The sequence below is a fragment of the Mus pahari genome, chromosome 2, assembly GCF_900095145.1.
Source record: "Mus pahari chromosome 2, PAHARI_EIJ_v1.1, whole genome shotgun sequence".
In the NCBI taxonomy this organism is placed as follows: Eukaryota; Metazoa; Chordata; class Mammalia; order Rodentia; family Muridae; genus Mus; species Mus pahari.
This window is the reverse complement of record NC_034591.1, coordinates 117,339,705-117,357,862: the sequence shown is the minus strand read 5'-3', so window position 1 is coordinate 117,357,862 and position 18,158 is coordinate 117,339,705. Positions and strand designations below refer to the sequence as shown.

Here is an 18,158-nt window from a genome sequence, read left to right as displayed (position 1 = left end):
AAAAAAAAAAAAAAAAAAAAAAACAATTTCATTTTGGGGGTCACAGTTCCAGAGTATTGTAGTCTGTTACCATTATGCTGGGAAATATGTGGCAAGCTGGCACAGAACTGGAACAATACTTGAAAACTTACAACCTGATCCGCAAACAGGAAGCAGAGTACTAACTGAGTTGGTATGACCTTGAAGCCTCCACCTCTACCAATGACATACCACCTCCCACAAGGCCACACCTCCTAATTCTTCCCGAATAGTTCTATCCACTGGGGACCAAGTATTAAACTATATGAGCCCATGGGAGCATTCTCATTCAAACTAGCGAATTCAAGTTTCTCTGCCTCTATGGCACGGTGGCAGGAAATAAATAGCCATTTCTCCTATACTCACCTTCAGTTCTGTTGGCCCTGTTTGCGTGTCAGGTGCATTGTATGATTCTTCCTGGGGAGACATGAGCAACTTCTATTCACCCTAGATAGGGCATTGACCATAGACCAAAGAAACAGTTCCCTCCATGTCTCACTTAGTAAACCAGTGAGTTTATTGAGGCTACTTACAGGCATATAGACGGAGGTTCACTCTCAGGAATATGGTGACTCAAATGGCAGCTCCATCTCCGAGAAGCCCACTTTGGCTTAAGTGATGACTCACAAAGCTGCATCTCTATAGCTTCTCAAACAACATGTAGACAGCTTGACTGGTCCTCTCTTCCTAGCAACTGCATATTGCCTTTTATAACCGTAGAGGTTTTGTGGATGTTGTAACTCAGGAGCTTTCTGATGCCTTCAGGCCTTCTTCCCTCCTGGAGGGGGTGGTCCCCGACTAGGTGAGTTTTGTTGTTGCTTGTTTTTAAGTATTTGCTTGTTTTTGTTGTTTTGAGACATGGTTTCTTTCTGTATCCCAGATTGGCTCACTGTTGCCAAGGGAAATCCTCCTGTACTGGAATTACAGGTGTGAGGCCCTTGCCTATATACAATGATACAGTAAGCTTGAAGTAAGTCCACAGAGGTGTTTCCACTTACACTTGTTAACCAAGCAGTCTGTGCAAGGACGTAAATGTTAGCTTCTGTCTACTGCAGGGTGCAGCCTTTATTGAACAGGAACATACAGTTTTCTGGACAGTGTTCCAATCCAGAGAGTGAAAGATGAAAACTCACCCTTTCCAGCCTACGACTTCACCACTTGGTGATAAATGCAAACGTTGTGTTTATGGCATAGGGGCTGAGAGTCAGATGTATTTCTTTTCAAATCCTAGCCAAATCATTCATTTCTTGTGAAACAAAAAAGGAAATACCTAACTTGTAGGGTTAGTGATGTGATGTTGGTGTTGCTCTAATTGACATAACAGAGAGATGTGCTGGGCATTATAAGGGCACCTGAAGTGGAGCTGAAGGAGAGCTAGGACTCTGCTCACAGAGAAAGGAATGCCTGAACTGATACTTGGATGATAAATTAGACACTTGATTGAGCTTTGTGCATTTCCAGCAGTAACTGAGTGTGCTCTCGCTCCCTGCTAAATCTGTTTGTGGATGTATGGACACGATGTGTCGCTGTAATGGCAAAGGATAGGTCTTTAACTGGCCTTACTCTGCCTAACAGTAAATCATTGTTTTCAGTATGTGCTGCCTCTTACAATGCAGAAATGAAGACCTTACGTGGAATTTGAGGGTACATAAGACTTACCCAGAGTGAGAAGCATTCTGTTGGCAGGGACTTGACTTCATTCTACATCTTAACAGGGCTTGGTAGTGAAGCAAATTGCCACATTTTAGTTCTCTTAATTTTGATTGATTTGACAGAGTATTTCTATCTTCTCTCTTTTTAGGCTCAAATGAACTATGAAAATTAATGTTAAAATAGTTGCTAAGATATCTCCTTTGAAAATATTGTTTTATCTAACGCTAAGAAATTTACCTAGATGTCTGCTAAATTATGTTGAAGATGATAAGTACTGTTGGGTTTTGTTCTGATGTATTTTATAAATAACAATGAGACTTTTCTGTTAGTACTTTAAAGACTTTTTCCTTTTGGGGGGGGGCTTCTTATCTTCTGTAGCTTCTTAAAACATTAAAAGGGGGGCATAGTCAGGAAGGGCCCTTGCTAAGCAAGTATGGACCTGTGTTTAATGCCCAGCACACATGTCCAACGCTGGGGTTTAGCTGCCAGGTTCAGTGAGAGACTGTGTCTCAAGAGAATAGAACAGAGTGTCAGAGCAGTCTACTTAGTGCTCTCCCCTGGCCCTCTGCTCACTGGTCAGCAGTAGCTACTCACTGGGCTCCAGTCCCAAGAGAAATGCTGTTTCAAAGACCAAGAAAGATGGCTCCTCGAGAACAACTGAGCTTGACCTCTGACCTTCACATGCATAGAGAAGAGTGAGATGCCTAGAAAGCAACACTGAAAAGAAATTGAGATTTTCTTGGGTGTAGGTAGCAGCTTACATTATTTCCCCTCCCCCCTTCCTTTTTTGGCATTTAGCCAGCAAAAGCATCTCCTCTGATCCCTCTATGGATAGGAACAATTTCTTAAGTGCCTCAACCTTAAGCTGGTCTGTCTGTCAGTGAGAGATTATTGCCCAGCCTGGCCACTAATAGGAAAGAAAGCAAGCCAGAGAGCATGTCAAATCGTGTTTACTGGCCACCTACTTATGATTGTCTTACATATTTTCTTTACATTGTCATTATGTTTCTGTGTGCCATCACTAGACAGTCATTCCTGAAGCAGAACATTCATGGCTCTTGTCATTTATAGTCCTGGGACATTAGTTTCCAGTGCCTTCACAGATAATTAGGAAACCCTAGATTCAGGATCTCTCATGAATAGAGTTAGTTTATCCAGCCAATCAGTTTTAGGGGATCTCTGAAGTTGGGCCATTTAACATCCTGGGGACAGATGCTAGCTCCTTCCTGCAGTGAAAATAGTTACCGTGGTTACCGTTCAGAGTACCTTTGTTTTTTATACTCTGGAGCAGGCAGTAAACTGCTTGAAAAATGGTCCCTTTCCTGCAGTGCCTTTGAGCCAAAGTAATTGTCTTAGCTTTAGGCTTGAGCAGCTTTTTTATTCTCATGGGATGTATGACAAGACCATGGAACTGGAAGCAGGGACTGTGAGTCCCCTTAAGCTTCTGGTCACCAACCATGTGACAGCCTGGAAGAGAGCTAGTCGTTTCCTTTGTGGATAGCTACTGAATAAGTAACTGAGTACTTATTCGGGCCAGAGAGGACACTTGACACAGAAGAGATGTTAAAAGCCCCAGCTATCTACCCTAGCTGTGATGTGGTGCTCGCCACGGTTAGGCTGGCTGCTAGCTTGAGAGATTAAACATGGCATCAGATGCCAGTAGAGGGCCAAGGAGGGGTGAGTTTAATTGTGCTTCTTTTAGATTACCGGGGTATCTTTTACCATGCTATGACATAGAATTCCATGAGAATAGTTTTGGTAAGGCTTGTGGAAGCATAGCTTTTAAAGAGAGCTTATAAATCCCCCTTCCCAAGCTGTCTTGTATATGAAAGGCATGCTTGTTGAAAACCTCATCTGAATATTCTTTCTCAGTTGCTTAAAAACATGAATCACATGTTTGAACATTCTTCTGTCAGTATTTAAGGGCTGTGTGGTAGATCGTGTCCAGGTTTTATTGATCATACAACGTGTTTCTGGTGGACACATGGAGAAAGAGGTGGCATGAGGAGTGAGTAACTGCTCCTCCACATAGATCAGTGCTGTGCACACAGTGGGCTTGCCCTATTGAGATAGTGAATGGGCCAGTACTCTCCTGACCACCCTAAATCCTGTGTTTTCTGCTCATCTGGTTATATTAAGAAGGCATGAGACCTTTGGAGGGAGCCCTTGGGGCTGTCACACGGTAGAGAAGTAAAGTCAAGTTACAAGTGAAGAGGTTTTTTCTGGCAAAGACCTGTGATTGATATTTAACTCTTTGTGGTCAGTCAGCCAGTTACCTAGGGTGCTGGCTAGTTTTTTGTCAATTTGATACATACTGGAGTCATCTAGAAAGATGGAAGGGCAATTCAGAAATTGCCTCTATCAGATTGGCTTATAGGTAAGTCTGTGTGTACATTTTCTTGGTTAGTGATAGATAGATGGAAGAAGTCCCAGCCCACAGTGGGTGGTGCCACTTCTGGACAGGTGGTCCTGGGTTATATAAGAAAGTGGGCTGAACAAACCAGTAAGTCAGCAGTGTTGCTTTATGGTTCTATATGTAAACTGAGAACTGCAAGATGGCAAGTTTATCTGGTTAAGTCAAGGGCAGGACTCTGATTGTATGCAAGTGGCCAGGGTAACTGTGTCAAGTGATTGGAGTAGACACTAGATACCACTGATTCCTGTTTGATTTCTCTATTTTGGTGAATATTTGGGACTCTGTCAGCTATGGAGAGTGGGCAGAAATAAGAGGCATTTCATTTCCAAGGAAAAAGAATAGAGGTTTGGGGTTGGGGGGGTGTTGAAAGGTGTTGCTGGGTGAGCATCATGCTGTGTGTAGATTTCAGACTGTTGAAAAGGGGGGGGCCTGCTAGCGTGCAGGTAGCAGGCAGCTTGTAGGTATTGGGGACCACCTTTGAAAGAGCACAAGTTGTCTCTTTGAAAACATGCTTTCCAGCCAGTCAACCATGCAGGCCTGCAATCCCGGCCATTCTGCAGGGAGGCAGTGGCTCCACAGCCTGGGTAACTTGGTAGAGCTGTTTCAGAAATAGAGTGCTGGGCTAGATCATTTGTTTTACATGATCTTAAACGACTAGAACTCTGAGCTGTCTTAAATGTATCACCTCTCAAGATATAAATTTCTTAACTAAGAAATCAGATTTTTTTCCTTAAGGTTGACTGAATGTTTTCAAATTTTCCTTCAGGTAAGAGTGCAGTTTTAAAGTGTCTCCTGGATGTTCACAAAATCTTTCAGGAAAATGACCCAGCATATATTTTGAATGATCTCTACATCTCAGACTACTGTGTATGGATTCAGAAGGCTAAGTAAGTTGTGTGTCCCTGGGTAAGTTCTACATGCTTGCAACAGTGAAACATCACTGACTAGGAGGGAGTGTTATTATAAGTAAGAGAAACCCAAAGCTGCTAAACACTTTAGAAATGGCTGCATTGTAAGCAGAGACATTACTAGTCAGGACTCACCTGAGCTACATAGAAAGACTGTCTCAGAGAGGGAGAGAGAGAACACACACACACACACACACACACACACACACACACACACACGGATTCAGGAAAGAGGGAGAAACAGGAGAACAAGTTTCATTAAGATAGGCAGTTTGATAAATTGCTTGGGGAGATAGGTGTAGGTAGATAAAATTTGGGTTTTGGTGTGGGTATTGCTATAGCAGAATATGTGCCAGAGACAACTAAAGGGAGGAGCAGGTTATTCTGTTCATAGTTTAGAGCAGTGGTTCTCAGCCTGTAGGTCACATCCCCTCTGGCCCTTACAGAGATCACCCAAGACCAGCGGAAAACACAGATCACACATTACAGTTCCTAACAGTACCAATACTGCCATTATTAAGGAGCAGTGAAAATAATTTTGTAGTTGGGGGGGTCACATGTATTAAAGGTGCACAGCATTAGAAAGGCTGAGAAACACGGGTTCAGAAGGTTCATGGCAAGTAAGACTGGTGGCTGGGGCCCATGTGCTATGGACTTGCCGCATGGCTTCCTCATGTCTTATCAGATAAGGAGAAAGTGGGCGAGGCTGGAGGACTCCTAGTGGCCTGAGTCCAAAAGCTCTACAGTTCCCAGGTGGTTGTTCCCTTAACCATGACAGATGCTCATAGAAGGGTATGTGGGCCTTCTGGATCCAAACCCTAGTGGTGTGCACACAATTGCTATCTCCAAACTGATATGACATCTCAAGACTGGGTACCTAGACCTGTACCTATGGCAGGGCTGTGTGTGTGTGCATGTGTACTGACATTTACATGTGTAAAGTTACAAGATTTAAATCTAGTGCAAACAAGAGCTGTGCCTTTGTTGACTGACCCCAGACTTACTGAGTTCATGTTTCGAAATATAAGAAAATACAAATTTTCCAGTCTTACACCTTATTGAAGTAGGTATTGAAGAGTGTGAACACTCACAAACAGGCTCCAGCACTTGCTGAGTAAAGTTTTCATGATTTGTAGAAGTGTTTAGTATTTCCTCAGTCACCGAAGCACTGTCAGTTGGTTATTAGCTTTAAAAGGTGGTGCATTTGTATGTCAGGAAGAACTTGAGTAGATCTGCTTCTCACCAGGCAGCCAGTGATCCAATTCAGTAGCAAGGGGCCCTTTGTTGGGACTTCCAGAGCCCTTGATTGGAATGTTCCCTCAGTGGTGTAGACCACCATGGCACAGTGGCATGTCAGTGCTACCTAGACAGGAAAGAAGCACGGGCCTTCTGTTACTGCAGTAATTGCCTTTTAATACCTCTGTGGATGACCTGTGATCTGGAATTATTTCTTCTTTCTGTTCACGAGGAAGCAATGACATGAGAGTGTAGTGTGAAAGCCACCCGGCGGCCTGTTGTCTGGAGGATATTCAGTTCGCTGCCAACGCCTCCTCACTCTGCAGCTTGTAGAAGCCACATCTGTGGTGGAAAACTGAATCCTTAACTCTTCAGGTCTTAATGGCAGGCCATCACCTCATCTGCCCTCTTGAAGCTGACTGAGCTCATCAGATACCCTGCTGCCCTCTCCTGGTGTTGCTCTATCATCATCATCATTATTATTATTATTATTATTATTTCATAATAAAATTCAGTTGCAGTAGTGAGTGGCGTGTAGGTGATTTGCATGCAGAGATTGTATAACCATGTAATGAGTGTAGAGGTTGGTGCCAGAATCCCATTTTTGTGAGTGTTTCTCTCCATATTGTGACATTCCTTATTAAATACAGAGAAAACGACATTGCATTCCACAGACAGCTATAAGTGCGCAAGTTGCTGTGGGGGTAATCAGGTACTCTTTAAGGGTTTTTTTTTTTTTTTAACACTTGTTTTAAGTCATAGGAAACAGCAGAATTCTTACGTTCTCAGGAATTAATTATTCTGGTGGTAATGATTTTTTTATTTGGTTTTGGTTTTGTTTCCAAAAGGATAGTGTAGTCAACAGTAGGAAAGGAGAGAGAGCTTGCAGGGACTCAACAGTTTTGTGAACTACTTCGCTTCTTCTACTTCACCAGTTGGAGTGTACCTTGTCTTTCCCTAAATGGACTATGTTGTTTCACTGTGATAAAATTATTGATAGCCTAGCTCTTTTTCCTCTTCCTTTGGAATAACACTTTTCTTAATGCATCTGGTTTTTATTAAACTTTCTAATTTCAGCCTTGGTTTTGTTAAGTACAGCTTAGATGATCTTTCTTGTATTTTACCTATGAACCATCTCACTTCTGAATTAACCCCAGGGTGGCCTCTTAACTATTTTTGTCTTCATCTTTTGCTGTCTTATTTTTATAGTTAAACCACCACATTTTTATATTACGCAATAGTTTATATTTTCTTTAGTCTATACTTGATATTTTTTATTGTAATAATAAAAAGCTGTGTAACATTTTCTTGGAAGAACCAGACAAGTATGAAATTCTGACTTGCCCAAAAACAGCATTCCAGTTTTCCAGTCAGACATTTACTTTGGCAAAAGCTTATTGAAATGCTGTCATTCTTATATTGAATCAAAGAAGCTATGGCAACAATGTAAGGTTTGCCTCATGAGGGTGTTTTGCTTTTCTATGCTATCTGCTTTTTGTGAAGCCTTGGATTCTTATTATGAATTATGAGTTTATGAATTAATTTTTCTGGGGAAAACAAAAAAGCATCCCTTGTTTCCGTCAGTGCTCGTGGCACTGGGATTCCTAGCATGGTGTCTGCTGCAGCATACATTCCCTGAGTGGCAGTGGGAGAATTGTTGAGGTTTTGCTTGCAGTGATGATAACAATAGGTCTATGACAGTACCCGGCCCTGTGGGATCAGATAGTTTCCCAGTTATGCCATGTGTTACAACTAGTTGTTTTCACTCGTGCACTGTAGAAGTGAAGTCAAAGTAAAAGTGCTCCCTTTAGAAACTTCTCCAGGAGGAAAGGGATTTAGTGAACCATTTGTTCTGTTGGTAGGTGCTCCGTAAGCACTTGGTCGAGAGGTCACTGCACATACATCTTATGCCTTCGTCATAGTAGAAGAATCTAAGCCTTCATCTCGTCCAAAACCTTCAAGGGCCCCATGAAAGAACACTAATCTGCCTATCACTGCTTCTTGTATGCACAGCAAATTATAGTCGAATTGAATGGGCCCCGTTAGTTAAAGGAGACGTTTTCCTTGCTAAAATATGTAGCTCTGGGTCTGATAAGATGGCTTAACAGTTAAGAGCATTCATTGGTTGTTCTCTCAGAGGACTGGTATCCAATTCCCAGCATCCCCAAGGTGGATCACAACTATCTATAACTTCAGGTCTCGGGATCCAGTGCCCTTTTCTGGCCTTCACAGGCATTGCACACACTCGGACAAAACACCCATACACATAAAATAAACAAAAAAAAGTTTTAATATGGAATTTTTTAAAAGCTGTGAAGTAGGACTCCGGAGATTGCTCAGAAGGGAAAGACATTTGTTGCCAAACCCAACAGACAACCTTGAGTTTGATCACTGGGACCATGTTAGCAGAGAGAACCAACTCCTAGAAGTTGTCTTCTGACCTCCACACATGCACCATGGCATTTGTGTAAATGCATGTATACACACACACATACACACACACACACACACACACACATAAACAGTAAATAAAATGCAATTTTTAAAAAGCTGTCCATCAGTTATAGCTTATCTTTGTTGAGATTTTCAGTTCTGTTCAGTGCTGGCTTTCCTCGTGCCTCTGAGTCTTTCATGGTTTTATTAGTTCTTGCAGTTCTGTCCTCCAAGAACTCGGCAGTGTCCACCTTTTGTGTAGCGTAGGATGTTAAGAGTGAAGCAGTGTGCTCTGGCTCTGTTCTCACTGCCCTGTGAACTGGGAGAGCTCTCCCTCACTGCCTTTGATGTAGTTAGTAGTATTCACTACTTCTTCCTGCTGTTTCTTGTTTTATTTATTTTTTATTTTTTGAGACTGGGTTTCTCTGCATTGCCCTGGCTGTCCTGGAACTTACTCTGTAAACCAGGTTGGCCTGAAACTCAGAGATCTGCCTGCCTCTGCCTTCTTAGAGCTCCCTATTCATTCTTAAACCTATGGAAATACATTGCACACATCATTTGTAAGGTAATAGTTTTCAGTTAGTCTTTTCCCTTTACAATGCAGTTTGTAGTTTCTATTAAGCCTTTTTTTTTTTTTTTTAAATAAGACACTCCTCACTGTAAAAGGAGGTGTGTGTGTCCAAGGAAGAGAATTGACAATAATTGTCTGGGTTTGGTTTGGTTTGGGTTTTGCTGGTTTGAAATAGGATTTCTTCAGCTTCCCTAGTGGAGGGATTGCAGGCATGCTTTTACCCACCTGGCTTAAAATGTACTGTATGGCTTTAATTCACAGTACATTTTGAAATGACTAGGGGACAAATAATGAATTATTTTTGTTGTTCTGCATATAAAATTTTTGGTATTTTTTTAAATCTAAATAAAATCCAGACTATCCTCAGTATAAACATATGAATGTGTAACTAATTGGATAGTGTTCTCTCTCTAGTGTGGTAGGATTTTGTTGGTTTTTCTTTTTTTCCTTTTTTGCAGTACTGGGGAATCATACCTTTGTCCCTGCATGTGTGAAGCAAACCTGCTGCCTTTCAGCTAACACTCTAACTCAACTAGTGTAGCATTTTGTTTTCAAGGTAATTAGTTGTGCAAAAAAAGAATTTTAAAATGTGTGCCGGGAATGCTGGACTTTTTATACTGAGCTGAGAGTTAACTAATACTATTGGTATATTTCAATTCCCACTCCACTTTAGCATAATTTTTCCTCAGAAGCAGTCTTATGATGCCAAAGATACTGAAGCCAGAGTCTGTGAGGAAACAGTTTTTCCTAAACTCTTATCTTGAAGGCGAGAAGCCTTCCACCTCAGCTTTGGTGATTATAAGTAAACTTAAATCACTTCTGTGCTATCTCACAATAGTGGAACACCCAAGACCCCACTGATCTGCCCTGCTCTGCTGCGTCCAGGCCTGTGTGCTCAGCAGAATGAGGTGTGCCCTGGTTGCTGTGGGGGCAGAGGCCTCCTTTTTCCTGGCATAGCGTCAGCAGGAGGGTGTGGGGTTGGCTCATATGGAAGTACAGCATTAGTACTGAATATCTTATGGAATATTGTAGGCTTCAACCCTGTTGAACTCTAAGGTAGGGCAGATGCTAAGAAAGATGTGGGAATGTGCTGGTGAACAAAGAAGGTATGTTGTCTAGCGGTATTGAGAAGTTACGGGGCCTTCAGAACTGAGTAGTGGTAGCATGATTAACCCTTTCTGAGAGGCAATATTAGTTCCCACAGTAATGGACTGGTTCTGCATGAAGCAGGTTACTATAAATTGGGTCGGCTCCTCCATCTCTTCCCTCTCCTCTGCCCAGGCCCGTTTTGTTCTGATACTCCATCATTCTCAGGCCAGTGCATGTTTCTCACTAGAAGATAAGACTGTAGTGCTGTGCTTTTAGACTTGTTGAACCGGGAGCCAAAATAAACCTCAAATTACTCAGTCTGAGGTGTGCTGTAATCGCAGCAGAACATGGGTTAAGCCACAAAAGACCCTGAGTTAAGATCTTCAGGGCTGGTGACTGTTAATCAAAGGGCTGGGAATGTAGTGCAGTAGTAGAGCTCCTGTCTCCTGTGTGTTCAATTCTTAGCATGGAGGAAGGGAGTTAAAAATAGTGGCATAGGCATATGATACTAGCACTTGGGGAACTGAGGCATAAGGGTGGAGAGCTTGAGGCCAGCCTGGGCTAAGTGGTGAGATCCTATATCAGAAAACCAGATGGGGTGAGGAAGAAAGCAAAGTATCAGACATAGGAAAAGTACATGGTCTACCTAAGATCTCACAAACTCATGGACAGAACCCAGGATGGGCACAGGAAGGAGGCTCCATGGAAGCCGTGACCACTTCATCCTGGAAGTGTGAGCAGCAAAGAACCTGAAGCTAAGTGGTCCCCGTATGAGCAAGACTATCCGATCTCATTGTAGGAACTTAGGGGTGTGGGGGTGGGGGGAGGCTCAAAGCTGAAAGACTTCCCTGAGATGTCAGGATCCAGGCTGAGGAATGGTGACACATCGAGAGGGACACAAGCAGAGCTCAGAGTCAGGAGGTGGAGAGGCAGGCAGGTCGGATAACTACGTGGACAGGCTCAGAGAGACGGGGAGAGGGAGGCAAGAGAAAGCCAGGTTCAGACCATTGAAGGTGCCTTTGACAAGATTTAGTAATACTGGAGAGGTTAGGTTGGGAGAGACAAAAGAGAACAGTCTTGGAAATGCTGCCTCAGCCCTTAAGGAACATGCAGGAAAACATGCCAGGAACATTTGGATCACAGCTGGGCAAGATGTCTCCAGAGGAACTTAGACAGAGAAGGGGTATGAATTAAACAGCAATGTGAAAATGCTGTCTGGATGCCTGGGACTGTGGTACTCATGTGACTATGATAATGACAATTCCTGCCTGAGAAAAGAACTGTGCAGGGAGACAAGGAAAGCATGGGAGCAACGTGCTACCCATATCACCTACGTGTAGCTGTGGTTAGCGGGAGAGCAAGAATGGACTGAAGCTGCTTACATTTGGGTCAGTTTATCCTTGTAGTACTCCTTCACTGCTGACTGAGCCACCACCTTCCGTCTTAGTTATGGGGTCATATGAGGAACTCTCACCGCTCTAGCGGATCCTGAAGTTGCTAGTTTTCTTGGTTTCAGTCACATGATGGAGGAGAAACTCACTTGGGCTTTGACAGTGGCAACCACTTTCTTACTAGATGGCAGATTGTCCTCTGGAGCCCAGGTGCTAGAAGGAGGCTAGGCCTAGGGGACTCAGGTCTCACAGACTGAGACAGTGGTCTGCTCTGGCCGTGCACCCCAAGGCTGCTTAGTCATAGAAGCTCTCAGAGGAGCCAAGTAGCCACCCACAGCCCTGAGTTTTCACGCCCTTCCTTTCAGTGGAGATGGTGTAGACCCATTGCTTTGTAATTCTAGGAGATGAAGCAGGGGTTGGCCCCACTGGTCATTCTCTCTTCTCTCCAATAACCTTGGTCACAGCACTTTGGAGAGGTACTCGTGAAATGATTTATGCTACCCAGAGCCCAGAGTGTACCAGAAACATGCACCACCTCGTGCTGACAGAGCTGTAGCTGGGGAGTGGCAGGGTCTCCCGTCACTGATGTGTATAGTGAGCCTACAGCCAAGGACTTCTGGCTAAATTAAGACCTATACTTTGGAGGCAGAGGCAGGTGGGCTTCTGTGAGGTAGAGGCTAGCTTAGTCTACATAGCAAGCTCCAGATAGCGGGGTTACACAGATACCTCATGTCAGAAAACTAAAAAGGAAAATGAAGTAAGGGGAGAATGATTGAGGGATACACAGACCCACCCTACCTCAGTCCTTCATACACCCACATACAAAAACCCTGCAAGTGGACATGTGCATGTACATAGACAGACAGACAGACAGACACACACACACACACATACACACGATTATTTGAAGTAGGATAAAATTACAAATGAAGCAAGAACAACAAAAGCCTTCTCCTGGGAGGCCTGCTCTTTTCTGTAGGGAAACTAAGAAGGAATGGATCTGGGGGGGAGAGGTGGGGATGGGGAGTGGGAAGAGTAGGGGGAGGGGAAACTGCAGCTGGGATGTATTGTATGAGAGAACTTTAAAAAACAAACAAATCAGCTTTCTCATGAACCCTTCCGATATGTGATTTTTCTGAATACACGGTTCTGGGAGCACTGGTCTCTTCTCAGAGCGTTACGGTAGCTCTGAATCCTAGGAACGTCTGTAATCCTATGATTTATTGGCACTTGGCTTAGAAGGGAAGAAGAGCAGCTATCCCCAGTGCTCACTGCTGAACTACTAGTGATACAGTAAAGGCCCATTGAGTAGCTCCCTTCTCTGTGACAGCACACTGGATGGACACAGGGAGTGGATATTGGCATTGTAGTAATCTTTCCTTATGGAGCTAAATCCTACTTCCATCCAGGATGAGTTTGCGGGTTTAATTAAAAATAAACAGTAAAACTAAAGAGCAACCCGACTTACACAAATAGTCATCTTACCAGGAATGATTTCAATTCAAGGTTTAACATGCTTGAATTAATCACAATTGTATTTTGAAATTTCTACACATTTGTCATTAGAAGACAATGTAACACTCAACATTTAACCATTCTTCAGAGAAGTGACTTCCCACACCAAGTAAACCACCCAGAGTGCCTACCTGTCACTTTGCAGGCCTTAATTTAGCCAGAAGTCCTTAGCCCTGTAGGCAGATTGGGGGGGGGGGGGAGACCTTGTCTTAAAAAACAAACCAGGCTGGGGAATCTGTCTGCCTGTCTCCATATACTCCACTGTGTTCAGTCCCCAGTGCTGAGGTTGCAGATGCGGGCCTGCTGCAAAGGTTGACCAGAGTTCCCTATTAAGTGGTGTGGTGGTGTCAGGAATGAGTCAGCATTGGCACATCATATTGACTGAAGGTTTGTTTGTTTTTTTTCAGTTTTAACCTAATGTCTACCTTTTTGTTGTTGTTGTTTAGTCTGCAATAGAGCCCAAGTCAGTTCCTTAGACATTTGATTATCCAGGAGCTTAAATGCCTTTGAAAGGTACTGAAATACTGTAGAGAATCTACTTCTCCGAGTCACCACAGATCTCAGCCTTGGAGAGGAGTGGTTGAGGATTTCCAGAAACCTCAGAGTATAACTCTTAGGTGGTCTGTGTGTGCACCTGTGTAGGCATCAGAATACTGACACAGTAATAGACTAGAGCACTGTGAAAATGACTTAGGCGCGACTGTGCCTCCCTGTGTTCTGAGGATGGTAGAGATTAGGGGGGAAGTGTTGATAGGAACCTTGTAAAAAGAGAACAGCTTTCAGTGGTGTACAGTGTGTGGGTGCCTTGCCTGTGTCAGGAGCACTGAGTTCCCAGCCCATCCTGTAGCTTTGACCGGGTTCCCTTTGCCTCTGATCCCAGTGCTCCTCCTGTGTGGGTGGCTCTGGCCTCCTCAGGTCTTGGAGCTGTGATTTACAGGAGGGGCAAATGGTGGTTCCTTTCACCTCCTTGTTCTTTTGCATTTTTATGTCTTAAAACTCCAGGTCAGGTGAGTGTGGGTGGTGATGGATCATGTGAGTTTTGTAAACCACATTCAGAACCTCTCGGAGAGTTTCCTCTGTCCCTGAATGTCATGATATCTTACTCACAGAAGAGGCTTACATTGATTAATGTGGCATGTGTGCGGTTATCATGCTCAGAGTGCGCTCGTTTAAGGAGAGCTTTGGCAAGAGCAGTCTCTGAATGGAGTCACACAAAAAAAAGCTTTTTAAAAACCTGACAACTTCAAGTACAATTTCCTTTTCTTCTGCCTATTATGATTGAAATCCGATCCTTGTTATAACATAATTATCTTAACTGAAGCCAGCAGGGAGTTGCTGTCTTATTGTAAGGGGTATGAAGTCCCCTAAATAAATAGAGGATTAATGACATTCACAGCACGTTGTGAAGGGGATGAGACCGATTGTGGTCCTCTGGCTTGTCCCATTTCCTGCTCTGACTATGTCTTGAATAAATAGAAGGTATAGGGAAAGGACCTTTCGGGGCCAGCTTTCAGATTTTTAGTCCTTTATATGATGCTTATTTTATATAATTCTATCATTCATTGATTTTTTTTTTTTACTGTTTCCAATTTAAAGACTTATTTTCAGAGATAATTTTTATTTCAAGGATACAGATAATAGCAGGCTCTTTAAGTAATTTGACCGTTTTGTGTTTTGAGACTGTGTCTCACTGTGTAGCCTAGGCTAGTCTTGAATTCATGCTTGTTTTAGACTCTCAGAGCTGAGATTACAGGTGTGCACCAGCATACCCAGTCAACAAACTGTATGTTAATGTATTGAGCTCTCGCCTCTTTCTGCCTCTTTCTGCCTCTTTCTGCCTCTCTCTCCCTTCCTCTGTCTCCTTTCTTTTCCTTACAATTCTGGGGATCAAGCCAGGGCCTTACATATGCTGTCAAATACTCTACCCCTGGATGGCATCCCCAGCCCCAGATCAACACATTTTTGGTTCATGTTTAGATATTTTCAATTAGTTGGCCTATTAGAAAGCTTAAAGAAAATATTGGCTGTTGAGTTTTGTCCGTTTTGCAAAGAACTTATGCAAAATACTTAATAAATTTAATATCTTAATAAACTTAATAAATTTGTTTCTTATGAAATTGATCATATTCTATTTTATGTTTGTTTTACCTTCTGTTTCTAGAAAATTTTAAGTGTTCTAAATTGATTCATGTATCTGTTCTCTTTGTTTTCCACTATTATGACTTCCTTGATGAGACGTGCTTACCACAGCAGGCTCATGAGCACAGCCGTGTGGGATAGACAAAACTGGTTCTAGACCCTCTCCCACCTGAGTGTATTAGGAGTGCTTAATCTTGGCTGACATTATGTATGTGGGTGAAAGGCTGTGCAGTAGGTGGTGTACCATTCAGTTTTGGGTCTAGCAGCCTTTATCAAAAAAAAAAGCTACTGCTTCCTGGAACAGTTCTCTGCGTCTCTAAGGAGGATCATAGCCATTATTCCATGTTTCTCAGAGCCTGGAATATGGCTAGGTTGCCTTTCCTAGGAAATTAAGAGTTGGGGTTATGGAGTTCTTGGCACTTTGTTTCAATTAAGTCACAGGCATGGAAGCTGAGATGCTCCAGCCAGATCCTTTCCAGCACATGTGCAGGGGCTCCCAGCTGCTACTCACTTGTGGGCCGGATGGATTTCTAGGTGTCTTAGAGTTTTACCTCTGTGAACAGACACCAAGACCACAGCAACTCTTACAAGGACAACATTTAATTGGGGCTGGCTTACAGGTTCAGAGGTTCAGTCTATTATCATCAAGGCAGGAACATGGCAGCAACCAGGCAGGCATAGTACAGGAGGAGATGAGAGTTCTACATCTTCATCTGAAGGCTGCTAGCAGAATACTGACTTCAAGGAAGCTAGGACAAGGGTCTTAAGCCTACACCCACAGTGACACACCTACTCCAACAAGGCCACACTTCCCAACAGTGCCACTTCCTGGACCAAGCATATAGAAACCATCACATTAGGGTACCACAGCTTGGCTTACTTAACTTTGCTTTGGGGAGTCTTTTTGTTTGTTTGTTTTTCCCATTTTGTTTATCTTCTAAGAAGGGGGAGGTACCCATGGAGCTGAGAGGACGGCTAGTGGGCTAAGTCCGGTCTGGGCTCGAACTTGCGTTGTCAGACCTGAGCTTGCTGCCCTGCTCTGAGGATTCTTATGAGTTTATTCAGGAAGTAAAGAGCAAGAACCAAGGGGTATTTTGAGAAAAACAGAATAGAATTGGAAATAGATGATCCTATTTTATTCCGATGTGTTCATTTAAAGCATTTAAGAGCAAAAGCTGAGCCTAGGGAGAGAGCTCGGCTGCGAGATGACCTGCTGTGCCAGCACCAGGACCTGAGTGTGATGCCAGAACTCATGTAAAAAAGCCATGGATGGTGGTGTCTGTCTGTAACCTGAGGCTGCCTGGTCAGCCAGTCTACCCAACAGGCAATGTGATGATTGAGTGAAATGTCCCCTATAAGTCTCTGGTATTTGAATACTTGGTCCCAGTTGGTAGCTCTTTGGGAAGGGTTAGGAAATGTGGCCTTTTTGGAGGTGTGTCTCTAGGGGCTAGGCTTATGGCTTCAAAGGGCTCCTCCCTTCCCAGTGTGTTCTTTGGTTCCTGTTTGTGAGTTGGGGATATGAGCTCTAAGTGGCTTCTCCAGCTCCGTGCCTGCCTACCTGATGTCATGCTCCTGGTCATGTTGGAAAGGGGCTTCTGCCTCTCTGGAACTGTAGGTCCTCCCCAAACCCTTCTTTCTGTAAGTTGCCTTGGCCATGGTATTTTATCACAGCAATAGACAAGTAACTAAGACAGGCAAGCTCCAGGTTAAGTGAGAGATGCTGTCTCCAAAAACTCAAAAACAAACAGGTAGAAAACTTACCTAGGAAGACAACTGGCATGGCCTTCTGGCCTTCATGCATGTACATATATATGCACACAGAGAATAAGGAAATTGTTAAATGAGCAATAGATAGCATTCTAAGGGGAAAGGGCAGTGTAATTTGAAATGGACAGTCTTATGTGAGGTGAGACATGGGGTTAACCTCAGAGTGTCTGATCCCATAAAGTTTGATTTTGTGGTTTCATTGTTCATGGGCCTAGTGAACTCTGCACTGTGAGAGAATTTCCTAGGGGATGAAGGTTTCACTCAGTGTGGTACTCCAACATAAAGCAAAGTTCCTGACTCTTATTAATGATGCTCAGTAATGCTCAATGTATTGAAAGTTCTAAGTCAGTGAAATCTACTTAGGTAAATGTACCACCCCCCGTACCTCAGAAAAGAGTAACATTGCAGTGGGTGCCTGGGTGTGCGAAAGTGAGAGTGGGGTGTGTAGGTCACATTTCCTGCTCTTTCCAGCAGTATCAGGTCTGAGTGTGCTGCTGAGGCTGGCTAAGTTGCTTCCCAGAGGAGTCAGACTCAATAACTAACCACCTCCGGTCCTGCAGCCATGCGCTGTTACCTTGTACAGAGATAGAAGTCATTTGCAGAGGAAAAGGATGTTCCCTACTTCAAGTCCAGAATGTTCCCTACATCTTGATCCTCTCCGAATTATGTGCCTCAAGAGAAAACAGTGGTTTGTGTGTAACTGAAAGTCATTATGTGTAACCATTGTTTTTATCCTATGAATGACAATGTCTTCAATCAATTCACCCAGTTTATTTGAAATATTTAACCTGTTAATGTTTCTGTTCTTAGAGGTTCATTTGTTTAAATGAATTCAGATCTTAATTGACCCCAAAGGGTACTGCGCACCTGCTGCAGCAGGCATACTTCATGCTGGGTAGCCTGCTGGCAAGGATAGTTGGAAGTTGCTGTGCAGGAAGCAATGATATTATACTGTCACGAAAAGTCACAACTGGAAAATACATGGAAAAGCAGCATACATAAAGAGAATAGTCACAGAACAA

The 18,158-nt window shown here is 43.3% G+C and overlaps 1 protein-coding gene across 1 annotated transcript in view; it reads left to right on the top strand.

Moving 5' to 3' along the window:
* The window catches only part of Shq1 (SHQ1, H/ACA ribonucleoprotein assembly factor), a 99,727-nt gene that overhangs the window by 55,952 nt on the left and 25,617 nt on the right, over positions 1–18,158 (top strand). The window contains exon 10 of the mRNA XM_021190983.2: positions 4,854–4,974. Coding sequence (XP_021046642.1) covers positions 4,854–4,974 — 121 coding nt within the window. The remainder of the gene's footprint in view (positions 1–4,853; positions 4,975–18,158) is intronic.